Source organism: Hakea prostrata, chromosome 11 (genome assembly GCF_041222555.1).
Source record: "Hakea prostrata isolate BN-2017 chromosome 11, UWA_Hpros_2, whole genome shotgun sequence".
In the NCBI taxonomy this organism is placed as follows: domain Eukaryota; kingdom Viridiplantae; phylum Streptophyta; class Magnoliopsida; order Proteales; family Proteaceae; genus Hakea; species Hakea prostrata.
Window position 1 is genome coordinate 13,291,427 of NC_142610.1, and position 27,967 is coordinate 13,319,393.

The 27,967-nt window shown below is 35.5% G+C and overlaps 1 protein-coding gene across 1 annotated transcript; it reads right to left on the reverse strand.

The window, feature by feature from the left end:
* Positions 1–10,183: 10,183 nt before the first annotated feature.
* Positions 10,184–11,050, reverse strand: LOC149000184 (uncharacterized). The gene has a single exon (XM_089139136.1). The coding sequence runs from the start codon at positions 11,048–11,050 to the stop codon at positions 10,184–10,186; it is 867 nt and encodes a 288-aa protein (XP_088995262.1).
* Between the last annotated feature and the right edge of the window lie 16,917 nt (positions 11,051–27,967).

Here is a 27,967-nt window from a genome sequence, read left to right on the forward strand (position 1 = left end):
AGAAATCGAGTAATAGAGCATTTATAGGAAACATCGTATAACACGCGGATTTCATGATTCTTAATCTGCTGACGTGGCATGGTTACTGTCTCTTCGCTGTACTGCTCTAATGTTATTTTTTATTTTATCGAATGTTCAAAGGAAGGAACGTTCGACCCGAGGTACTAAAATTCCGATACTACCCCTGCTTTTCCCAAGGATTTACAGGAACGCTACCGTTTGTTGTTGCGGATTTTGAGAAACCCAAAAAATCACGCGCCCGTGTATAAAGCGCGTCGTCTTTTGCTTTTTTCAGACCGTTTGAATTGGATTTTTTTGGGGCACTTCGGTGGACCCCACCAAACGGCCGGAAGAGAGGACCTAAAAAGTTTGGGCGTCTCCATCGGACTAACGGCCGATCTTTCGCTGTCTTCAGCCGTCAGATGCGATCACATGACTTTTGGCATTGTTGACGGCTTTGGAACATTCTCATCAAAGGTTCAAATTTCAAACTGGATTAATGATGGATTTTAAGAGATGTATTGTCTTGTATCGTATCGAAAATTTTATTGTACATTTAGGATCAATTCTATAGGTGACTATTAAAGAAAACATAATATTGTGGTCGCGGATATCACCGAACCAGAGGGATAAGTTCTGGAACCGGACCAAGACGACTAAAGAAACCTCGAGCCAGTTCATTCCTTGCAAAGGGCCTACGTGGCAAGGGGCCCACGTGCTTGAGCCGGATATCCAGGCAACCTCAGCAACTAGGATGATTTGAAGCCTCCTCAAGCCCAGGGACGACAAGATCTCTGTCGAAATTCTACACGCCGAAGGACAGTGGCGGCTGTAAGAATCCTTGTCTCACACGGTTACCAAGAGGTCAGGAAGAAAGGGTAAGGGGATCCATGATATAGTCTCGCCTCACAGGGGAAAAGGGGTAAGCTCTACGCAAATACTCTAGCCACTATTTCTCTTTGCTTTCTAACTCTTGAAGAGGATGATCTTCATCATCTCTTAGGGTCTTGACTCCTTAGCGAAGTCCCCTATTTGCTAGCTTGAATTTACTAGATCGTCAAAGGTGGCTTCCCGTCCTCAAAGGCGGCCCACTTTCACATTGCTTTGATCTCAGGAACAAGGGCTGGATCTGGAGCGAACCGAAGAGCCAACATTGACACCCCTAATATAGACAATCCACACTACAATCTAGTGGTGTAGGGATACTATTGCATGCATGTATTGTTTATGATAATATAATAAGGGTAGTTTGGTAAATTTATCATTCAACATAAATTATATAGAAATAAATTATTAATATAGGGGATTCACTTGATTGGTTTTCCTAAACTTATAAGATATCTAAGAGGATTCCACCCTGTATATATAGTGTGTCTTGACTTTCTCTAACTCGTTTTTGATTACCTCACTAACTTGACCAAAGATTCTCTATTGTATGATTTTATCCTGGAAGGGTTTTCTTTCAATTTAAAATTTCTTTCCATTCGCACTGGTTTCTTCAAACAAAAAAAATTAAACAAGTTAATTAAATTTTAATCAATTTTAAGTTGTTAATAGCTGGATTGTTAGCAACCCATCAATTTTATAGCTCATTTTAGTTGTAAAGCTAACATGAATTTATATTTATGAATTAACATATCTAATCAGGACTGAATATTGCCATATTCATAAACAAAAACATGAAAAATACATCAATAATTTTTTTTTTTAATTTTTTTTATACTCTTTTATACCTTTCTCACATAACAAAGTAGATATATACAAATGAATATTTTTTTTTCATGTTTTGACTATGTGGGTCCACATAAATAATATAAGTTTCGGCTCTAAGGGATGAGTTAAGGCTCTAAATAAATATAGTTCTCAAACTTACCAAAGTGTGACCTCTCCAAATAAACAAAAGAAAAATGTGGTAGATAACATAAACACATGTAAGTATGTTTGATTTTTAAAAAAAATTACTTTGCATGTTGATGTATGAGAGAATAAAATTTATGAAACTATTACATATCTCTTCCCTATCCTAGATCATTGGTCTAATTATTCTACTATATTAACTTATTTTAATATATTAATTTATATTTTAAGTAACTTTTTAATGATAAAAGGTATACTTGAATTTACAAAGAATTTTACTAGAAAACAACTTAGGAGATGGAATTTGAATCATTCACTATAAAACTTTAAATGGACAGAAAAATGATATTTTGCGTGTGAAAAGCTTAGGCTGATATGGTAAACACTGACAGGGTGTTGCATATTCATGTTTTGATTTGTCAAAAAATAATAATGAAGTAATATAGAAGAGTGAGAAATGAAAAATCATTGTCACTTACGTAATAATAAATGATTTATATAATAATAAAATGACTAAGTAAAACAAGTCTCATATGCAATGTACACTATGATTAACAAGTCAATAATCCTAAAAGCATTGTTAGTGTTTTTCTCTAACATGTATACTTTAATGGAGTATTAAATAGAAAAAATCAATATTGTCTAGCCAAGAAAAAAAAGAGACAAAGACTGAATTGTAATTTATGATTATGTTAATATTTAATTATAGATTTAGGAAAATCTAATTATAAGCAATAGTTTTGTAATGGTCAACTAGCATCAATAATAAGCTCCGTATCATATTCTCATATGTGTTGAAGCATTTTCCAATAAATGTATTTGTTTCCATTGGCATTTTTCAAGCATGAATATTAAGAAAATAGATCTATCGGTGTAATTATCTTCTCGATTGTTTTCTTTTCGACGCAAAGGAATGCTTGACCAAGAAAATTTCTTTAACTATATATAAAATGGTTATTTCATTTCGTGTGTTAAAGTTATAAATATAAATAGAAAAATAATCAAGTGTCTGATCATGTGGCTTGTGCAGTGACATGTGGGCCAATGAGAGTATTCAAAAGAGTACTAATATATAGCAGATTTTTATTGTACAAAGGGTGGCCAATAGTTTAAGTGGTATCGGATCCCTAGGAGGATGATCCATGCAATAAATAAATAAATAGTGTCTTAGTATTTGCTGATGAAAGAACTTCTACATAAAAAATAAATTGTCTAGTAGTTTCTTTTGATATTTTGAATTAAGTGTTTGTTTTTTTTTTCCAATTCAAGAAAAACTTAAGTAAGAATATGTTATTGACATTTTGGTATGGTCCAAAGAACTGGTTTCTGGGGCCAACCCTTGACAACATTCTATGCTTGAGTTCTTCCTTGATTAAATGTTTCACCAAAAACCCACCAACCGAGAAGTAATTCAAAGGCCCATATCGGTCCCCAATCCGTGATTTGGCAAGAGGGTTCCATGTGGCAAGACCATATTAAATGAGCTCAGTGTCCCTGCTGTAGACATCAGAATCTATGTACACTCAAGGATCTTCTCGAGCCCTAGGGTGGCATCCTGCTCAACCCCTCTTTGTGGGCATCAGTCACATCGGCAGAAAGGCACGACAAGCGCGTCCCCCCTAATGGAACCCTTGACGGCTAAGGTGACTCCCTTGTTCGCGTCTCGGGTCCTCAAACTGCAAAAGCCATCTCCACCCATCATCTCATGACATGAGCATCCAAAGGCTGAGAAGCATTCTATCTTTGAGGTATAAATCAATATTATATAACACTTTGCCAAACTTGAACGAGGTAAGCTCAAAACATTACAGCCACTACTCTCTTTAGTCTTCTAACCCTTCAAGAGCATGTTCTTCATTTTCTCTTGGGGTTGACACTCCTCATTGGAGTTTTTGATTTGCTAGCCTGGACTAACTTGATCGTCGAAGGTAGCTTCCTGTCCTCAGATGCGGCCCACTTTCACTTTGTTTTGGTCTCAAGAGCAAGGACTAGACCCAGAGCGAACCGTAGAGCTAAAACTATATTTTCTCCATCAATAGAATATAATCTCATAAATTACCCATAAAAATTATGTGGAGATGGGTTTCGAATGTTGCTAGCTTACAAGCAAAGACTAATTATACACTATATATAAAGCACTAGAAATAGGAATGCTAAGTGAACTTTTCCAAAAGAGGAAGAGAAATGTGTAGTGCTTCTAAATTTGGTTTAAAGGTATGGGTGCTAGTTCTTATCGGTTGCTATTAAGTAATTGATTAGCTTTTCATTTCCAATATTTTCTTTTGGTGAAAAATACATTAAAATTTATCAAAAAAAGAAAAAGAAAAATACATTGAAAACATCTAGATGATTTCAATCAAATGGCATTAAAAACTAGGATTTTGTTGGGGGTGCTGCGTAACAATAGCACAACACCTACAACGAACAATCGAGATCAAGATCTCGACCGTCCATTTAAAAAAGAATATTTTCATATTTTTCGAAAATGGACGATTAAGGTCAAAATCAGCAGAAGTTGAGCCCTGAGAAACTATCATGGAAAGATCTTTCTGCCGTCCTTTCCCAAAGAACTTCATGATTCTTAGTACTCCAAATCACTCTTAGGGCACGTTTGGTTACTTTTCTATTTTGACTCCATATTTTACCAAAAAAACAAAAAAAATAAATGTTTTGTGAAACAATTAGTGATAGCTCTTTGTACTATGACTTAATTATTATCTCTTTTACCAAAAAAAAAAAAAATATATTATTATCTCATTGCAAGATGATGGTGTGCAAGGCTATGACCATTTCCTGGTGGAGGAGGACTGGTTCGGCAATACATTTTTGAACATAATTAAACACGTGAAGTCTCTTTCGACCACCGCGCGTGACATTTATAATTTTCAAACCTACTGGTCAACCAACATAAAAGAGGAATAGAGAATATTCTAAAAACGTGAACTTCATATTCCAACCGTGGATATAAGAAAGAGTCTCTGTCTCTCCGCGTAAAAGATTCTGATCTAACAGTCATATAAAGAGGTCCACAGAACCATTACACGTCAGCCACGCGTTCACATCTGGACGGCGAGCTTCTTTGCTGAAGGGTTATTTCTGTAATTTCGATAATATGCCCACCGTTGTTCGACTGGGGAGCAATTTCGCAAAGAGCAAGGGTTGCGGGCGGGTAAGAAACAATGACAACGTGCCACGTGGAAGGTAGGTGTTGTGGGCCCCATGTGGTCATTTGAGATTGGGTGACTGGACCCACATGGGCACGTGACAGCCAGCAACGGGCACATGGGGCTTGACGGTGGTCAGGGCGTGAATTTAGGCGGAAACCTGAAAAAGAGCAGAATGGATCTATCTCTCTCCAGAATCAAATTTTTAATGATTTTTTTTATCCCTATAAAATGTCCAAAATACCCTCACTTTTTGAATCCAATATTCTTTAATGGTTAGAATTGAGCCCACCACTTACTTAAATTATGAATAAATAATTAAATTATTATCTAAGGGTTTTTCTTTTTTAAAGTTCTCCTCTATATAAAAATAAATCCTATAAAATGCCATACTAGGCTTTTGTTTGTTTATCAAATTTCTAGATTGAAGAAAAAAAATTCTTCACAAAAAAATATTTTTAGTCCTCACAACAGTATTGAGTTGAATTTTGTGAACTTAGAACTTGAACAGTTCAACCATAATTATAGAAGTTAGAAGTTTGAAGTTTAATGGGTCTAATTTATTTTCCATCAATTTTATTAAGTTGTGTCAACCTATAAGGTGTTGTGTCCTCTCTTTACTAGGGAATACGTGTCAATATATTTGATATTGTAAACTTATAAATTTTTCACTTTTTTTCTTTGTACTATTTTGATTTAATTTCGAATTATTGGACAATGATTTCTAGGGTATTCACTATATGGTCTATGCTTAGGAGGTGAGTCAGTTGTTTTTCTTCTGGGACATTATATGTGAGCTTTTAGACCCTGAACTTTGTGCTAACTCAACCTAATGCTTTATGGGTAATGAGTATAGAAATCTAAATATTTCAATTCTTTTGGATCCTTCTATTTGAAAGAAAAAAGGATCATGATATTGGAGTAGTACTATTGTTGCGATCGTTATTGTTGTAATGAAGATCGATTTTCACCATATAAAATGTTTCGGAGGTTCACTTTAGAGTCTAAACAGACCAAGTCATCATTATTGGATGTCTGTCATCACCAAATTGGTATGAAAATCGTTTACAATTTCAAACTATCCAAAATGTCTGGTTTTAAGTCCCAAATTGCTCGGAGATCTTGTCTTGCTGTTGTTGAAACGTTGACATAGTCTTCAAGTGGATCACGTAAATCTTATCTTATGAAATTCTTTATTCATTTATTTTTGGCCTTACCAAGAACATATATTTTTGCTTGATTGTAAACATAGCCTTTGAATGAATCATGTAAATCTTATCTTGTCTATATATTTTGCATTGCTTTTGCTAACACCCTATTCTCAAGCTAAAGGTTTAATATAGGGTGAGAAATGGAGTTCCAACAAATTTTTGGGTAAATTTTATACCTAAGTTAACATATTTTTTTTGAATTCTATTCAACCAATAGTCAACATGTATGATCTATGATGTTTTCAGTAAGACAAACTCAGATATGAGAACTTGGAGGTTATACCTTCCATTTTTTGGGCAAAGAAAAACAAATATTTTATTAACTACCTCAAGTTTTCAAGTTCAACTAATTAGGTATCTTTTCATAAGTGAGTCTTTGGGTTAGGTTGCCAGCCTAAAATTTCAATCTTGATGAACTCACCTCCTCTTTTTTAAATCTTGGCCTACTTCCAATAATTACAAAAAGCTAGTAGATTAATTAATCTCAATTGTGAATTAATCAAAATTGCTCTTAATTATCATGACTTCTTAACAAAAAAAATTGATGCCTTGGACTAGTGGATTGATTTCAAAGCCTTTCATATTGATTTGGTCAAACAATACTTAAGCTTCAAGTTTAATATTGGTAAATATACTGCTATATGTGACTCGAATTCTTGTATCCAAATTTACAGATTGACCCACACCAATCTTTTTTGGTAGGCTATCCAGCGACATATCTTGTGAGATTAGTGATGGAAACAAAGGCGTAAGTCCAAAGCCTATCATTGATGTTTTTCGAGTCTGGATCCTCATCCCCGTCGGGGAGCACAGAGTGCTCTCTGTGCTCCCCGACGGCTTCCCGACCACACAAACATGTGGGGCCCACAGGTGAAAATTTGAAGTTTTTTATTTTTATTTTTTTCAAAAAGTGTTTTTCACCTGTGGGCCCCACATGTTTGTGTGGTCGGGAAGCCGTCAGGGAGCACTCTGTGCTCTCCCGACGGGGTGAGGATCCAGACTCATGTCTTTCCCGATCGTCAGTATAGTACAATTCAACTTGATGGGTTATTTGGGTTAGAGTTTTTGTAATGTTATTTTGACGATTGATTGAGAAATCTTTATTGTAATGTTCTTCTGATATAATAAAAGTTCTTTTTCCCTATGGATGCAGTGTATGTTAATTGAATTTTGAAAAACCAATGCCTTTCTTGAGCAAACTAACATTCGGTTAAGACAAATGTTTAATTAATTATGAGAGTTAATATGTCTTGACACCATTGTCATATGCTAAGCTGTGAGAATGAAAAAGCCAAACAGAAAAGCTTAAAATTTAGAGTTAGAAAAGTAATAGTAATGAAGAGTGGAATCTCTGATCTCCTAGGATTTTTAAAGCAATTCATCACAAAAAGAAGAAAAAAAAGTGGGATCCATAATTGATGCCTTTGGCTTTGTCATCATAATCATGAAGACCATTTACTTTTCTTTTATTTTATGATTTGCAGAAGTTGTAAATGCTGTGAATCTTAAAAGGGTCATCAGGTACTCAGTTTTCAAATAGCCAACCACTTTTGATTTTACCGTTGGAACAGTTGAAACCATGGTTTTTGAAACCAGTTTTCAAGATCAGCCATTCGACCGGGTTAAAAACCAAAATGAACCACCACAGTGGTTTTGAGTTACACTTCATTGCTTCTATTTATGGATTGATTTAGGGTTAGTATCTAGAATATCTCAATATAATTCATATAGAGGATTCGATCACAAATCTATGATGAGGGTTTTCTTTTTTAATAATTTTGTTATAATTCATGTAGAGGATCTTGTCGTAAATCTATAAAGAGGGTTCCTTTCTATAATGAATTTGCTATAATTCACGTATAGAATTTGATCATAATTCATAAATGTACGAGAGAAGAATAATTATAATAACTTGATCTTTCATGGCTAATGAAACAATAATGAAACACCCATGTAAATCTTCATGTTTCATTGTGTGTGTCTCATTCTTTTCTACGTTGTTAGTCGGTTTTCTTGAAAATCAATAATTGAATTAGAACCATAAACTAAACCGGTTTAGCATTTGGTCTAATCTTCAAAACATAATTAAGGTCTACAAGGGAAGGGTTAGTTGTGTAGTTTGGAATATTCTACTGAAAAGTTTTATCAAAACAGAAAAATTCACCAAAGCGTGCCATTATGGGCTTTTAACCACCTTCCTTCACATACACTTAATGTTGGAATTGTTTTTAACAGGTCAAAGTGGCTGGTGTGCTATGTTAGGTGTTGTTTTGTTCATGAACAAGAGGAGAATGGGTCATTTGTGTTTATCAAAATGGTTTGTCTTTTTGTTCTTAAAGAACGAGTCAATGAGAAATGAGGCCTGAAGAACAAGTTTTGCAAAACATATATTAGGGGAATAATATTTACTTGCAAACCTCTTTTTATTTTCCTCTCCCACTTTGCACTTTTTGCTCAAAAACTAGAGTTTTTTTTTAGATTGTGAACTCATTTGGAAAAAAATTTCTAGAATGGATTTATCAAACGTCATTTTTAAATATAAATTCGTCTCTCAGCATGAAAACATGTAAAACAAACTTTACAAAAGAAATGGTTTCCTTGAACGAAAAATATCACTGAATGCATACTAAGAGGGATAGCAGAGGGAAATGGGAGAATAGGTAGAAATATAAAAAAGGATGGGACTATATTTTCATCTCATCCGGCGTTTGGACGCATGAACTACTTAGTGTATAGGGGACTAAATTATGGTATGACCTTGATTGGCACCCAAGAAAATCGAATCTTGTCAATGCAGGGTTGGTAGAGTGGTAAGATCCAAACTTCTCAGTGAAGAGGTCATGGGTTCGAACATTGCGGACGACAAAGCTCAATCTGAGGATGTAATCGAGGTGCGCGTAAAGCTGACCCGGAGGAACCTCAAACACCAAAAGAACAAAGAAAATCTAAACTTCCTTAAAGGATATTTTAGAGAGTGGATTATATAATAACAAAAAGTTTTCCCTAGGGAGAGTCTTTTTGCTTTGATTTCAATCCAAAAGGACAGCTTCCATTAGCATTTCTCAGGCCCAATAAGGGCCCACCTTAAAGTCCATAGGAAAACGCTCATCCTCAGGTGGGCTCATCACCAACATGGGCTGGCCCAAGAGAAGCCCAATATCATCACTTAGCCCAGTCCACCAACCAAAATGCCCAACAAGAAGGCTTATCAGATTCTGCATCTCTAATCATGGTAGCAAGATTCTATACCTAAACATCAAAGGTAGCCAGGTGATAGCTAGAGTAAGTTAGGGACAGCTAGACTAGCCCTTTTTGTTGATGGCAATACCGAAGGTCATAAGCCCTGCGGCAGTGTAATAATATCATTCTGCTTCTGTAATTTTTGCATTTTATCTTTCATTTTTAGTACGAATTACCTTTGCCAAGAAAAGGCGTATGCATGGGGTTAGCATTCGATCAAATCCTGGTTCACCCAGGTGCTGATATGGATATGGATAGCCTCAATATCTAAAACCCTAATCACATAATGGTTACTAGCAAGCTCATCCACAGTCTCATTCAAAGGTTTTAGAATCTAATAAACATGTCAGCAAATTTTGTTTCTGACCACACTCTCAAGCTCAAATGTATCACAAAACAAAACCAATGCAAGAGAGTAAGCAGCAAGCTTGTTTGCCTTGATAATCTCTAAATTGCAATGAAGCTGATCTCAATGACAAGCAGGATAATTAAGCTCCTACAAGCCTCCATTTGATGTTATGATCCATTATGACAACAAATCAACCATTACCAATAGGAGGAAATATCACTTGGCCATCAACCATCATTTCATTAGAGAGAGAAATTCAGTGTTTTTCAAAACACAAAAGCAGCTTATCTATATATTAACAGAAGAGCTAGAAGATTTCAGCAGTAGAAACAGCCAACAGAAAGAAGTGAATATATGATCCCCTAACATCCGAGTTGGAGCACTCGGTATTGATCCCTTCTCTCCCATCGTCTAGCCCAAATATGTTTTCCTTTGTAGATGAATTTTGCCTTGTCCATTCCTCCAAGAACCACTGCAATTGTAGAAGCCAGCTTGAAAACCACGCGAGCATATAATGGTTCTTCAATGGGGCTAGTTACCCTTTGCATGATAATGGATTGTATGCAATCCCCAAACTTGCTAGTCAGAAAATCTCTTACTTCTTCCTCAGAAAGTGAATGGCCCCTTGAGAATGTCAGAAACATGGTTTTATCATTTACAGGCACTTTCACATTCCATGGCTTTGCATTCACATTCAACATTGATTGAGGACTGATCTTGGGTAGGGCTATAGGGTTGTTGATCTGTGTTCTTCCAACATCAACCACTGTCCTGTTACTACTACTTTCGCCGTTGGGCATGGTAGTCATCAGTGTGCTTGATGTTGTGCTGCTGAAATGTTTTGAACTGATCATTGCTTCGGTAATCATTTTAATTCTCTCCATAGCGTTCTTCTTGTTATCAGAAAAGAATTTGAGAGGGATATGCATACCCAGAAGACTAGTAGTCCATGGGATATCACAATGAGTTGGGGAAGGAAGCTCACCAGTGTACACACAGTTTAGGCAAACAATTGCCTCTTCAACCACAAAAGTTAGGTCTGCAACGGATAATGCTAAGAGCTTATCAATGATGTTGGGAAATTGCTGTTCTTCAAGCCAGAGCCATAAGGCAATTAGTTCTATTGCTTGCTGAATACCCCAGTGTAGAGAGACAACAATTCTGGAAAAAAGCTCCTGCTCAAGGGAGCACAATGATCTCTTTTCGTGTAGTGCTATTGGCACATCCATGATCTAGGTAGGGTAGTAGAATGGTTATACTTATATATGCCTGAAGATGAAAGTGATAGAGAATGAGCTTATGCATATTTCTAACTGGAAATCGAAGTTGAATTAGTGAAAGAAACTACTGGAAAGGAAGAAAGTGTTATTGAGAACTACACATAAGATGGAAAGAAAATAATGCATTCTAGAATGTCTCTCATATGATAAACATAGTTGTCTTATCATATGAGATTGCAAAATTGACTTTTGCTAGAAAGCTTGCCCAACACAAAGACAATCTGATAATAATTTGTTTAATAGAGATATACAACCTAAGTAAGAGATATACAAACTAATTAAGTACAATAAAAGAAGGTAGTACATTAGCTCAAGCAACTGATACATTGACAAACCACCTGGGTGCCATGGACAAACATGGCTGTTTAGGTTTCTGTTGATGAGTTCTGTAATCAGTATGACTGAGAAATATTTTACAACCTAAATATGTACATTATAAACAACATCATTGTTAGTAATACAGAATATTCTTAATGAGACATTGAGAATCATTGAAAGGAAAAACAAGTGAATTAACCATGTCAAGAACTGTAAAGCACTCTTTGGCATAAAACATGTAAAATCCTATTTTTGGTAGCATAAGACAGTATATAATCCTAATACAGTTTTATGCACCACCCAGTATATGATAACCCTAAATTCAATTCTACCAATCAGATCTCTCCCTCCTCCCTCCTCCCTCCTCCCTCCTCTCCCCACCCAAAAAAAATAAAAAATATATATAAATTCCTAGAAGGATAAAAATGCAAAATGATAAATTGGTTGAATATTTTGTAAAGAAAAAAAAAAAAAAACTAGATATGTATAATACAACAAAAAGGGCTTGTAACTATAGATATTTTCACAGCAGAAAATATTAAATACCTTAAGGTTGATAACCAGGGAAGTGATATTTAACATTTAACAAAATTTAGAGTACTATAATTTTCTTGATGGATAAATACACATATAATATTTGGCATAATATTACCACCCATAAAAGTCCATGGAAAAGGTAACAATATATAATCCCCACAAAACACTTAAAGCATACAAGAATTATATAAAAAAAATATCAGTCATCAAATATTATTAGCCAAAGTTGAGCATAGAAGTGTGCCATTTTTAACAAATGTGATTTATGTAAAGAAAATGAAACTTTATTTATGGTAAAAACACTGTCACTAAAACAGACTCATTAGAATAGTAAGATTATTTTTTTTTTTCTAACTAAAATAGTATATATAAACCTTTCATCCTTTGATGGTGGCATTAATTTACTGTTCCAGAAAACAATGTTGGTGGCCGTATTATCGTTGTTATATGTTTCATACAATTGTGAAGTTTTTGTGCCCCTATTCTTTTAAGAGTTAGTGCCAATGGTTATGACATTTGGAAGTTAGATTTTGTCCTTGGTGGGGAGAAATGGAGGTTTTGGGAGCAGTGTGGATCATCTCCTCTAATAGGAGAGCAAAACTATGTGGGATCCACAAATAAAAAATAATAAAATATTTAAAAAAATGAACCCCATCACCTTAATCCTATGGGCACCCCCATAATTTATGGTCAACAACCGTTGGGAGGTTTTGTGCTCCCCGTCATGGGAGACAATCCGGACTCTTTGGGGGGGGGGGGGGAGGTGGAGGGATATATAGTGTGATGTTTTCATTCTTTTTCTTCTTAAGTATCTCTTCGGACCAAAAAGAGGAAAAAAGAAAAATAATAGTAGCCCTTACCAAAATTTCATAAAAAGAGTCCTTTTGTAAGAGCCCTTTGCTACCATAGGATCCAGAAAAAGGGCAAATGCTACCATACTGTAGTATAATTGTTGTACTGAAGGCATGTTATCTCATCCTGCTGGAACTATCACCTAAAAATCTTTTTATCCCTATTGTTCAGCATATTTGCTTTTTGTTGTGTATGATATATTTTTTCTAACTAAATCTTGTACAGATATAGTCTGTATATTCTCATAATAGAGATTGTAGTCTTCTATTAGAGTTAAAATCAAACAGAAGCTTTTAAAACTTCTATGGCTTCAAGTCAAATAATTCTTGATGAGGATTTTAAGCACTTCCATTTTTACATGTGGAGATGTCTTTCAATTGCCTAAAGTGATCTACGGGCCAATTCATTACCTTAGAGAATTTTATTGTTAGAGAAGAAAGAACAAGATCAATGGCTGAACCTCACAACTCTTAACTTATTAATGAAACTATATTAGAAAATTAAATAAACAAGACTCAGCAAAACATTGAATAAAAAAACATGGAAATTAAGTGAAAAATTACAACAGGGAAAAGAAGAAAAAAAAATTAGTGAGAGCTTTACCTCTTCTTCTCCAGGATGAAAAATTTCTGCTTCTCCTTCCTCATTACCTTCTTCTTCCTCATCTATCATGTTCATTTTGTATTTCTTGTCTGTTGAAAGAACTTTTTTTTTGCTAAATATCAAGGTTAAGGTGACAATTGTATTGTGTTCATCTGCTAAAACTTAAATTTCTTTTTCTTATTTAATATCTTTCCTTCAAAGTTTGTCATTTATTATCTCAATATAACGGCCGCACACACACATGCCCACTCTGTCTCTCTATCTATCTCTCTATCTATTAAAGGCAGGAAAATGCCAACACCTCATAAATAAGATCGAGGTCATTAATTAATTTGAATTTCCTTGAATCTCTCCCCCCACCCCCTACCAAAAAAAAAAAAAGGGTCCTGAACAAAAATGCCAATTGTGAGAATAAGTTATAGTAACCTCTTCTTTGTGCCTTGGTTACAGATTTGCATCATTCACATGCTTCTTTTTTTGGTAGTCTAACCAAGAGTAAAGAAGAATGACCGAATTTCACTCCTTGGCTATATGAATTTCAAGATGGATTAAATTGCTCACACAGTTTACTCTCAATAACTTTGTGTGGTTTCCAAAAACACAATAGCTAACTTATGACACTAGCAATGATCAACAAAAAAAAGAAAAAAAAAGAAAGCAACTTAACCATAGCACCAGATTTTAACTCTATTGTCATTTGATTTTTATATCTATGGAAAGGCCTGGAAGTCTTTTTCCAATATAACAAATGGTGAGTTATTTGCTATTTTCTAGAGGTAGTTATGATCATTTTGGTAAAAGAGGTCCAATCTACCCGGTTACACATGATTTCTAGTACTAATCAATTTCGAGGTCATTTCTCCATTTCCAACCACATTGAAACTACGGTATCTTGGAGGGCTTACAACTCACTAACTCCATATTTTCAATGGTTTGTAAATGCCATTTTGTAGTTTCAAAAGTTTCTATTTGATGTGGAAGTTAGCTAGTCAAATTAGTTGATCATGATCTTCAAGGAACTTTTGGGAATTGCCTAAGCGTGGAGGGCTATTCCAATTCTCATCTATATAAACACCCTATTGTGAACAAAATTGATAACATATTGGAATAAAATTTGAGTTTGGCCATTGACTTTAGAAGTTCTTCTAGTTTTGCTCATATCCCTTGGGTGGCAAATGTACTATCTTTGAGTGTTCACTTGTATGTCTTCCTATTTCTCTAATCTTTCAGTGTCAAGTGGGAATTATCATGATGTTGCAACAGCTAGGGAGAGTGATTTAAACCCAATGTTTAGGTGTGGGCAAGGTTCGATAAGTCGGTCCAACTCGGGCGTCGGTGGCGGGAAAAACCACTGAAACCCTGAAATATCGCTGACATTTAAAATGGTTAAAACTTAAAATCATCTTCGTTGGAGATGATTTTTGCAGAGAGAGGGAGAGAGAGAGAGAGAGAGATTTTGGGCATGGGTTTGTTGGTGCTGCCGGGTTGCTTTCCCCACAGGTGGACGAGCAGAGCGATGGTGTTGCCTCAGGTTTGTTGTCTTCATCTCCTTGCTTCCCTCCTCTTTTTCTCTATATACCTTCCTAGCTTTCATTGTGTCCTTCACTCTTAATTCCTTTGTTTCTGTTCTCCATATCTTTTCATTTGTAGCTCAAATATGCTATTATGGCATTATCGGAATTAGGTTTTTTCGGTCAAGGATTTCTATTGTCATGGCCGAAGCTCCTTCTAGCCCTGGCAGCGGTAGTCACGGGAGTGGTGATAGAGTCCCCGTTCGAATGTTCAAGAGCAGGACAGGTACCTGCCTATTGCAAATATCAGTTGGATCACCATGATATATTGTCGATTTCTCAATGATATATCGTTGACTTATGGCATATATCATTTCGCATGGGTGTTTTGTGTCACCTACGGGTGACATGACAATATATTGCCTTGTGTCAGCCATATATCGCTGACACATTGAACCGTGGGTGTGGGTTAACCATGACAAAAGAAAAGGAAAAGATTTTTATCCATGGCCACGTGAGCAGCATCCTAGTAGCTAAAAAGATTCCACGGTTGGGAGGATCCGGTAATTTGGTAATTATATCTCTTAGGTGTAGAAAGTTTTATTATTTTAAAAAAACCCACCTCGTGACGTCGTTTGAATTAAAATTCACAAAAAGGATCTCTTTCACGATATTGTCCTAGGAGTGGAGTAGGGGATGAAAGTGTTGAACATATCTTGTTAGACTCCATAGCTAGAGCAGTTTGGTTCTCCTCTCCTCTTGGTTTTGCTGCCCCTCACTATAATATCTCTCTGTCAGGTTTCATTCAAGCATGGAGCAAAGTTGGGGAAGATAAACAAGCATCACAATCAAATATCAAGCCTTGCAGCTTTCATCTGTTGGGGTCTTTGGCAGGCTAGAAATAAACCCATTTTGAAGGAAGTACTGTTTCCCAAATGATATTTTAATTCAGGCCTTGAGAGAGTCATTGGAACACAATTATGTTGTTCATGTTTTGGATCGGTCGATTCCCATTGCTGCTGTTTTAAATGCTCCACAACTTTCATGGGAACCTCCTCCTAGTGGGGTTGTTAAATTAAATTCAGATGCGGGTTTGAAGGATAACAAGGGAGGCTTGGGCATCATACTAAGGGATCACGCAGGAGGCTTAGTTGCTGCTGTTTCAATTCCTTCTTCTTTCACCTCACCAATGGTTGGAGAGGCTCTTGGTATTCGAGAAGGTCTTCTAGTTGCAGCATCGGAGGGCATAGATTACATATTAGTAGAAAGTGATTGCCAAGAGTTGATCAAGATTCTAAAATCTGAAGTTTCATCCCCTTTTGATTTGAGGAACATTGTGGATGATATTAATCACATTTCCTATTATTTTTTGTCTTGTAATTTCTCCTTTATTCTTAGGGAATGCAACTCTATTGCTCATTCTCTAGCTAGGAAAGCAGTTACCTAGGCAGGAAAGACTAACTGGTCAATTTCCACCTCTTGGTTGTTAGATTTGTGTAAGTCTGACTCCTTATTTTTTTTTCCTGTACTTTGGAATAAAATTTGGTTTGCCAGAAAAAAGAAAAAAAAAAAGGAAAAGAAAAAGGATCTCTTTTATTGGTGAAAAGCGAGTTGAGCTAAGAAGACCTAGCCATCATTCGTTTCTCTCCTCATCTTGGGTGAACAAATTCATCTCCTTGATCTTGGTTGCCTTCTCTGTCTCAATTGTAACTTGAGATTTATCTAAGGCAGGTTGTGTTGAGATTTCCCTCCAAATCATTTCGTGTTCTTGAATTTTAATAGCATAGGTTAATGAGTTAATGGATTTAGGGGAACAATTCCAAATTTGAAGAGTTCATTAGGGTTAGACCTTTCACCTTTATATCAACAATTGGATATTTGTAATGACAGGTGTAGTGATCAGAAATCCCCAGATCATATGTTACCACATTAATAAACCAATTAAAAATGAAGTAATAGGTTACCATATTATATCAATGGGGAAGAAATATAGAAGAAACACCCTAATTTGGATATTTTCAAATTGCCCCTATGTTTTTGTCCTTTGAGTATCATCTCTCCATGGTTGAATGGGTTCAAGTGAATGGTTCAGAATTGAAACAATATTGTCAATATAAGAGAACAGAAAACAATAAACTAAACGCTTGATTAACAAGCAGAAACTTCTTCAGCCCTCTTCCCAATTTTTTTCTTCTTTTCATTATCTGCTGAATCTGCTGCTCTGGTTTCTTATCTCCTTTCATGAATCTCCATCGACGTTTATCTGTAGAAACAGAAACAACAGAAATAAGAAATTAATCCCTTACATGTGTATCACAAACAGAATCCTGAAAGGTAAGTAAATATGTTTTGAAGGATAAGGGTCAGTCAAAAGAACCTATCCCTTCTCTCCCAACGCCGTGCCCAAACGTGTTTTCCGTTGAAGCAAAATTTGGCTTTGCTCCTTCCGTCAAGAATCAATTCAACTACTGGAGCCGTCTTAAAGATCACATGAGCATACATGGGTTTTTCATAGGGGCTAGTAACCTTTTGCATTGTTATCGACTCTATGCAGTCCCCGAACATTTCAGTGAGGAAGTCTATTAGTTCATCTTCTGAAAATGGATACCCTCTGGAGAATGTAAAGAACATAGTTCTTTCACTTGATGGTTCATACTCATTCGAAGGCCTTGATCGAAAACCAAAAACTTGGGCTTGGCTGGTTGCTTCACTTGCTGCAGGTCTGACTTTAAAACTTGGGTTGGGAACTTGGGCTTGGTCTGTCCACTCACTTGCTTCAGGTACAAAATCATCCCATGGCTTTGCATCAACCCTCAGCCATGATTGTGGGATGGAAGGCTGGGTTTGGTTTGCATAATCACTGAATGCAGGTAGATACTCACCCCAAGGCCTAAAATTGACACTCAACATTGATGTAGGCATGGAAAGCAAAGCTTGGCCTGTCCTCTCACTTGCTTCAGGTGCAAAGTCATTCCATGTCCTTGCTCCAACCCTCAACCATGATTGTGGGATGAAAGCCTGACCTTGGTTTGCATAATCACTTGCTGCTGCAGGTACAAACTCATTCCAAGGCCATGCATCACCATTCAATATTCCAAGCCTGGGCCAGGTGCTCTCACTTGCTTCAGGTACATAATTATTCCATGGACTCGCATCAACACTCAACCATGATTGTGGGATGGAAGCCTGGGCTTGGTTTGCACAATCACTTATGGTAGGCACATATTCATTCCAAGGCCTTGATCTAGCCACGGGAACCAGGGGTTGTCTGGTCCTCTCAATTGCTGCAAGTACATGCTCATGCCACGGCTCCATATTAGCATCTGACCTTGATTTAGGGACCAAAACCTGGACTTGGTGGTTCAGCTGTGAGTCTCTACCATGAAACACCATGCTACTGCTACTACCTTCACTGGAGGGACTGCTCATGGGTACAGTTGATTTTGTACTGCCAAGATAGGTTGGGTTGATGACCATGGGTTCTGAAGAGATTTGAGAATCTAATAAGGCAGATACAACAGCCAACGATGTCTCTATATCCTCAAATACTTCCCTGTATTCATTCTCCATAATCCTTTTCATCCCTTCTGTGGCAGTCTCCTTTTGATCAGCAAAGAACTGAAGAGTGATATCCTCCCCCACAAGCTTCACTGTCCATGGGATACCACAGTAAGCTGGAGGAGGGATTTTTCCAGTCCAAGCACAATTCAAGCATACTATAGTTTCTTCAACCACATCACGTAATTCTGTGAATGATAACTTTAACAAGTTGGCAATAATGTTGGGAAATTTCTGTTCTTCCAGCCACAACCAGAAGCCAATTAGTTCCCTTGTTTGTTGAACACCCCAGTGGAGAAAGACTGCAATGCGGGAAAAAAGTTCCCGTTCAAGAGAGTAGATGGAGTTCTTCTGTTGGAGTGTAAGTGGTGCACTCATGGTGATCAAGGTAGGGCAGTGCACTGGTAATGTCTGAAGAAAATGAGTTCAAACATATTTCTAAATAAATTGCTTAGATCATAAGAAAACAATTGAAGAACTGTAGATAAATTATGGCTGTATCTAGTATGTATTAGTGGAATGTAGTCTAGGTTGATTTCAGATGATAAAAAAGAAGTTTTATCGTATGTGAATTTGAAATTGACCTAGAATACATACAAAAAACTGTAAATAAAAAAATGATCAAGACAAGCCAACAAACTCAATATAATAAAAGAAGATAAACTTCATTACAATTAGAGACACCAATATATTCCCCTTATTGCAATAAATTGATATCACCTATCAGAAAAAGGCAAAATAGGTGGTATACATTAGCTTGATCAACTGATACATTCACAATTTACAGGCCTCAAGGATGTTAGGGAGTAGCTCAGAAGGATGGTTTCTTGGTTGCTGCTGATGAGAGAGACAGTGTGTTTATAACCAAAAAAAAATAAAAATCAAGAGAAATATCCCCTTTAGTGATGGTTCCAACCTAACGCCGGTGAAGGCTAATATCGAGGGGAAGCAACTTATAAATTCCATTAAGTATTGGCAAATCTATATGGATAATTAAAGCGTTAATCTGTTTCGATTATAAAGTACCACCACAAACAAGTCACACATTTGCATGCGGACTTTTTTTTCCGCCTCGATATATGTAATGTTCCATTTTTGAGTGAGCATATTAAATTACTATCAAAAGTCATTTTTTTTAAGTGAAACAATCTTAGGCATTTAATTAGAAGGGGCCTAAATTCTAACAAAGCATAGTATCAAAAGCATGATATCTAAGTGGAAAGTTACTGGAAAGAGTTCCTGAAAGCTTTACCTCTTCTTTTTCAAGTTGAAATTTTTTCCTCCTCGTTGCTCCTTACCGCGGCCTTCCTCTTCCTTGGTTGAAGATCTCTTTTAATAGAGTGTAAGTGGTGCATTCATGGTGAAAGTATGACAGTGCATGTACAAGTAATGCCTGAAAAGAATGAGTTCAAACATATAGAAAGTTGAATTAATAATTGCCGTAGATCGAAAGGAAACAACTGAAAATTATAGATGAACTATGGCTGCATTTGGTATGCATTCTAGGTTGATCCTCAAATGATAATAAAAAATTGTTTCTATTGTATGAGAATTTTGAAATTGACCTAGATTGCAAACCAAACACCACCCATAAATAACCAACAAAATCAAACAAATAAGGGAAGATATACTCTAGCCCAATCAGAAACACCAATATATCCTCTTTATTGCAATAAATTGATACTATCAAAAGAAGCAAAAAAATGGTATACATTAGCTTAATCAACTCACACATTGAGGATGTTGGGGATAGCATGGGTTGTTTATGTTGTTGCTGAATGAGAGATAAGCTACAGAGTGTTTACTACTCGGATGGTCTCAAACTCACCCAAGAAGAGGTCTGGCATTGCTGATGAAGAAAAATAAAATAAAATACTAAATGCACCATTTGGTTGAACATTCTATAGTGAAAAGAAATATAGCAGAGAAAAATATCCTTGAGTGATGGTTTCAGCTTACTGCTGATGAAGATTATTATGGGGGGAAGCAACATAGAATTTAGTGGAACCTATTCTAGGGTGATTTTCTAGGTTGTTTTATCACATATGAATTCAAAATTGACCCAGAATACATACCAAACACAAAGAAAATAATGATCAATATGAACCAACAAACTCAATACAATATGAGAAGATAAACTGAATTATGACTTTCCATTAAGTACTGAAAGTACAATATGTTCCTAAACTGTATAGACATTAAAAGCATTAATATATTTCGATTACAAAGTACTATCAAAACAAGTCACACATTTGCGTGCGGATTTTTTTAACCGCACTGATTTATGTAATTTTCCATTTTTGAATAATTGTATTAAATTATTACCCAAAACTCATTCCTCTAAATGAAACATTCTTATCAAATTAAATAAAGGGACTTGAATGCTTGTACGACATTGTATTAAAAGCGTGATATCCAAGTGAAAAATTACTAGAAAAAGTTGCTGAAAGCTTTACCTCTTTTTCTCCAAATTAAAAAATTTTTTTCTCCTTACTTTTCAGTGTGGCCTTCCTCTTCTTTGACTGAGGATATTCTTTTATGTATTCCAAAAAGAAATTAAGCAAAAATCATCATTAAGCTGCGGAAGCAAGGGCCATAAACACTGTGCAGACCTATCCCTCAGATTTTTTTTTTGAGGGGGGTGTATGGGGTTCTTACTAAGTAATATTTTATGCATAAATATACGCTCATATAGAAGCCATAACTTCATATTAGAGTTAAAATCAAGAGAAAGCCTTCAAATTTCTTCAGTTTCAATTGAAACATAAATCTTCATAGGGATTTTGAGAAGGTCCATCATTAGCAATTTGCATGTTTTTTATCCTTACCATTGAAAGATCTAAGGGTTTCAACCAGAAAATGATAAATAAATATATGATTCCATGGCCATGACACTGATGCTGGAAATTTTATTAGTAGCAGACATAAAAACACAGGAATTATGAATTTCCTTCACAACTCTGAACTATTAATTGAAACAATCAGAAACTTAAATGAAAAGGGGGCTTAAATCCTAGCATAGCACTAATCATGATATCCAAGTGAAAGATTTCAAGAAAAAAATTACTAAAAGCATTACCTCTTCTTCTCCAAAATTGTAAAATTTTTCCTTCTCCTTACTCCTTACTCGTGATCTCCTCTTCCTTGTCTTTCATTTTCTTTTACATCTTCGATCAATTAAAATTTTATTTTTTATTGTTAAATATCAAGAGTAAAATGCATGCAATGACGAATGTCTTATACCAGTCAATCAAAATTTAATATTTTGATCATTTAATGAAACTTTTTCCCATAATAAAGTTAATCCTTAATTAATCAGAATGTAACTGACGCATGCATGAGTACGCAGATACTCTCTCTCTCTCTGTCTTTAAAGCTAGATTGTGTATCTTTAATAAATGCTCACCCCAAAAAAAGGTGAATTTTGAAAGATTATTCATAAGAGCAGAATCATGTGTTCAAGGGATCACCTCATGGTATTAGCTTTTATTCAAAACCTGAGCAAGATTAATGTGGCTGTTGAGGTGAACCAGTCACTGACAGTTTCATTGAGTGAAGTGAATCAAATGGCATAAGAAAATATTGAGTATGGTTCATGTTTCACATTGTCTTGCCGATGGACATGTGGTCCCACTCCCTCGAGAGCGGGTAGGGGTCCGGAAAAGCAGCCCCGACGGGTGTGGGGGCAGCTCGATCCCCAGAGCTTGTAGAGGATCCACATTTCTGGTTCTTTACGCATGGACGGGCCCATGAACACGACTTATTCTAAGCACACATCTATTCGTTGGACATTTGTATTTTGACAAGAATAAAGTGAAAAACCTAACGTTGGACATAGCCTCATACTGAAGTGAACCAGGATAAAATCTGTGTCTTTTTCTGTCTTGTTTTCTATTCGATTGTGTGTGATTGGCGCTTTAATCCTAATATAAACAAATGGTGTATTGTAACTTAAAAATCTACCGGAAAAAAATGTGTAACTCAAAAGAAAAAAAGAAAGTAGTGGACGTACATGATCTCCTTTTAACTAGTTTTATCAACAGTACCTTTTGAAACCAATTTCTCCTTTGATTTCCTTCTGTCCCCTCTTTCTTCTGTGGCTTCCCCTTTGAAATGGATCAAATGAGTCCTAAACTCAATTTAAAAGGGCATCAGCGACATTACTCATAAAACACTATTGAGATGTCGACGAATGCCACCACCCATGATAGAGCGCGAATGATACCCAGCAAGTTTTAATCTTTTTTCCAGCTACTACTTTGGCCATAATTTTAGAGTTTAATGATCTATTAACACTTGTCTTATATGGTAAAGTAGATTATTAAATCCCTTATGAGTTTCATGTTTCGGTGTTCTCTAGCAACTCTAAGATCCCTTCAAATTTTTCTTGAAGCCAACCTTCAAATACCAAGAATCAGATACATCAAAAAGGAAAATAATTAAAACCATTGAGCAATCTTAATTTCTTATCTTCGGCATTCCCATCAACAAGAAAAACTACTTCCATGAGTGCAAGGATCATCTCATAAGGAGAAAAGAAGATAGACTCAGTAGACGCTAATATCTTACACTGCAATAAACCAAATCCTAGCCATCAATTAATTTGCAAATGAAAAAACCACAAGCAATTTTCGTGTTTGAAGTACCCCATTTGCAGGTTTCTTTTGTTTGAAAATTTTTTTTCTTAAAAAAAAAAAAAACCCACAACCAACGGTCAAATGGATGTTCTTTCATATATATGGTATCGCCTTCAAGATTTGCTTATCCAAATGCCTCTTTAATGGAAGCATTTATGGTAATACATTTATGGGCTTTCCAGGACAAACGGTGGAATCCATTTATGTGTTTTTATTTGTTCAAATTCCTGTTGATTCGTACTTTCCCTCCACTTACGAGTGAGAGAGAGAGAGAGGTTGCTTGAGGGTTTGCTTTCGAAATTCAGCTTAGACAAGCAAGGGATGGACGACATTGAATTAAGGTTAAGGTGCACAGAAAGCTGTTTGGATTTCGATTGTAGTAGTTCTTCGGAGGAAGATGAGAAGCATGAAACAGATCAGGAAGAGGAAGAAGTTGAAAGTGAGAGGAACTTGGAAGAGGAAGTAGGATCGTGTTCAGAAGCTGAGTCTGAAATGAGCTTCAAGGGTTGGCTGGATCAAACTAAGCAAAGAAAATTTGAATTCAATCATCTGCACGATATGGTCGATTCAGGTCCTATGAAGGTACACTTTGTTTCATCCAACTTCATAAGAAAAGAAAAAGAAACTATCTGCATGTCTGCTAGTGTTCTTCATTCTGTATTTTGATAGATTTTTGTTGGGCTCTTTTGTACTTTGAGTTGTAGAATCAAATTTTATTTTGGTTGGTTGGTCTTGATCTTCTGAAATTTTCATATAAGCTAGATTTTGATCAAAATTTTTGCTGTATATGATAAATAGGTGTTCATGTCACGTATGAATATGGACAAAGTTTTCTTCACTGCATGGTTAGGTTCAACTACAACCATGCTAGAGTTTACAAAACCTAAAACAGTTTCAGTCCTACACTGGAAGGAACACTTGGTCTTTTAAATATTCATCTCTATATTAGTTTTACCCATGAAAGAAGCTAGTTTGGATCTCCTCACTGTTGCAATGGTGCCAAACCATGCAAAATTTCAGAAAATCTTCAGGTGAAATTAACTGTAATCTTCAAAATATGTATCAATTGACAAGAAGAGCTTTGGGAAGATACAAAATGTCACAAACCCTAGTAGGGTTTGTGAAACCATCCTCTATCGCGTGGAGGGAATCTTTTGCCAATAGAAAATGAAAATTTGTAGTGACATGTCTTACCATTGTTAGAATTTTAACTCTATAACTCAATATTTTAGGACAACCCTGAAAGCTTTCACAATAGCAGCATAGTCTGCAAATCCATGGAAGCTTAAGGGGGGAATTCAGTGAACCACTTTACCAAAGGTAAACTAATGATAAGTCTGATCAATTCAAAATACAAATCATAGGTAATAAGTCATAATTCAATTTCGAATCACATTTGATATGGATAGATCTCTTGTATGTCTCCTATCTGTACTCCACCATGTAAACAATTTTAATCATAAAATACATCACCCATTCATGAATTGTAATATGAGAAGATTTTCTATCAAATCTAAACTCTCTACTTCAGCAATTAATATAATCAATGATGATAACAATTAATTGACATTATTACTACTTTTTTTCAAGCTTTTAAGGTAATAAATTTTTAAGAAAAGGAAAAATACAGCTGGTTCACATCAAATACATTAATACAAACGGTTTTCTGCCCATAGACTTACTAGCACACTGTTTCACCTTCGACAATACCATCAACAAGAGGCTTCATATTATTGATAAAAACCATCTCAGTATTAGTAAGACCTGAAACTCAGTTAACCTAGAGCGTCCTTTCTATTTCAGCTTTAATTCTTAGTATTGTTTCTACAATTTCCACCCAAAGGTAGTTTTTCTTGGCTGCAATTTTCCTGTCAGATAATAAAAAACAACCCACTTTAGGCTTCAAGAACCATTTCATGTGAGGGGCTACAAAATTCAGACTTTTCTAGGGCCTGGCAAAGAATGGAGGATTTTTGCTAATCCTTCTTTGGAGAGCTATCATATGCTAAACTTCTTGTTATGACACGAGCTAACTAGTGACTCTTCATGCTTTGTCTTCTTGGCAAGGTTTCATATTAGCTCTGCAATAGGGTTGGGTGTAGCCCAATTTTTTCAAGCCCTAACCAAAACCTTAGCTGTAACCTTGATCCTAACACCAACCACAAAATTAAATATTAAACCAATGTATAATTCCATATTGTTGATTTTCATTTGCAAAAAATATTCTACACGATGGAAGGGCTGGCTAGAATGGGTAAAATCAAACACTGAACCTTACCCTAGGGCCATCTTGACCCGCCTTGAAGCAGAAGTTTAAGCCCAAACCCTCTTCAGACTTACGATGAACAACGCAGGTTTGAGCCATTAGTGCCAAACTTCTACTTCTCCTCGAAGGTTATTGAAGTTTAATTTACTTCTAACGTACCTAATGATGAATCAACAAAAAAAATATTAATAAAACTTAAGGAAGGTTTAGGGGGAGTGTGATTCGTCGATGGTTGTTTTGATGGTGCAACTTGGGAAGAACCCTTGGGTGTTACTTCAACGATGGAAGGGTTCACAGGAATTTTTAGGGCTGCATGCCCAATGAAAGATAATGCACTGTTATAAGGAGGAAAATCTAGTTGCTGGTTACCTTTGCTTCCTTGGCAGCAAGGAATCAACCCTCATCCCTGGAGCAGAATTGGTGTGTTAATGTACTAGAGGACTTACGATTAGATGCAAAGGGAAGGCTTAGATACAGATTAGGGTGATGTAAAGGGATGCCATTTGGGTATGGGATAGGTCATCTTTTTCATTAAAAGACTCCCATGATGTACAGTTGAACTCTTGTTTTTTATTTATATTTTTTGGGAAGGATTTGAGCAAATTATATTTACACCTCTTGTGTTCATAAACAATTATGTTCATACTCTTGAAATTCATTCTATTACGTTTACACCCATTATGTTTTGAATTGTATAACAACCATTTAGGGGGACATTTGTAATAAAATTAATTCTATAGAGTGTAAACGTAATTGCTGGCAAACACATGAGGTATGAATATAATTTACTCTATTAATTATTAATACCTATAATATAATCAACTTTAGTTCTACTATTCTTATTATTATCTTGTTTTAAATGCACAACTTGGTTTGAAGTACAAGCATACACAATCAAATTTAAGTAGTTAAAACTCTTTAACTTGTTCATAGCATATTTGTTAATTTTCATATTCTTCATTTTTTTTCTTGTACATTTATTATGATACTTCAATGTATTTAGGGTTTTGGAGAGGACGGAAATGAACTTACCTTGAAACCTAGAAAAAGGATTAAGTTTTGGATAGATAGCATTGATTCAATGGATGAAATTTCAGAATTCTCCTTTATTGAAAACGAAAAACCTGTTGTACAAGCCAAGGACAATTTCAAGGAGAAAACCAACATCAAGTTTGAACTTGTAAGTATCTCTTTACCTTCATCATTGCAATTTCTATGCTAATCCAGTTCAAATTTTATCATCTGTTGATGAAAATATCGAAGGTGTAATCTTTCCTTATATATTTTTTTCAACAAGAAGTAAGAAAACACTAATCTGAATGAAAACAGTCTTATTTCAAATTAATGCATGGCACAACCCAAATTTAGAAATCAAGCTGTTTAGGAAGCAATTTATGAAATGATTTTTGGTTGTTTGAAACACAGGCCTATTTAAGATTAGATGCAGAAGGAAGACTTAGATACAGATTCAGGTGATATAAAGGGATGAATTTGGGCATGGGATGGACTGCCATAATATATAGTTGAACTCTTTTGTTTTTCTATTTCTAGTTTTTTAATATAATACAACATTTTTCCTGAAAATTTTAAAAATTAAAAATTATTAATATCTATAATGTAATTAATTTTAATTCTACTATTCTTATTATTAATCTTGTCTTAAATGCATAACTTGGTTTTAAGTAAGTGCATGCATACACAATCAACTTTATATATGTGTTTCCATATTCTTCATTTTTCTCTTGTACATTTATTATTATATTTCAATGTATCTAGGGTTCTGTGGAGAACGAAAATGAACTTGCCTTGAAACCTAGAAAAATCATTAAATCTTGGATAGATAGTATTGATTCAATCAAAGAACTACCAGGATTCTCTTTTATTGAGAATGAACCACCAGTTATACAAGTCAAGCACAACTCCAAGGAGAAAACCAACATCAAGTTTGAACTTGTAAGTATCTCTTACCTCCATCATTGCAATTTTTATACTAATCCAGTTCAAATTTTTTCTTATGTTTGACAATATCAAAGGTGGGAGGGTAGACTATCTATGCTTCTCCTTTTCTTATATATTGTTTGATTCTTTCCAACAAGAGATAAGAAAACACTAGTTTTTTACACCAAGCTGTTGAGGAAGCAATTAAGTGAAATGATTTTTGAGTGTTTGGAACACAGACCCTTTTAATTTTCTCATACTGTTGCTTTCTCTTTTTAACTATTTGTGCAGGTGAAATGAAGACTTCAAAGATGAGCATATAAAAATCTCATATACTGATTCATCTTTGTTTCATGGTTATGTCTGTATATATGTAAAGGAACTATATTGAGAAACACCAGGCACAGTTTTATAGGCTTCTGATTTCTTCATTCTTTTTTTAGCTTTTATCTCATTTAGTTTGAGTGAGTAGTAGTCCTTTTCATTGCTCTTCTACTGAAGAAACATAACTGCTGCCCTCACTGGGCAATGGTTTTTCTCACACTATGATTTTGTTGGAAACAACTAAAAGGGAAGAAACCATAAGCCATGAAAGCAATGAAAAGAACTCATCCGATTCTGCAAGACAAAAAAGATTGAAGTACTG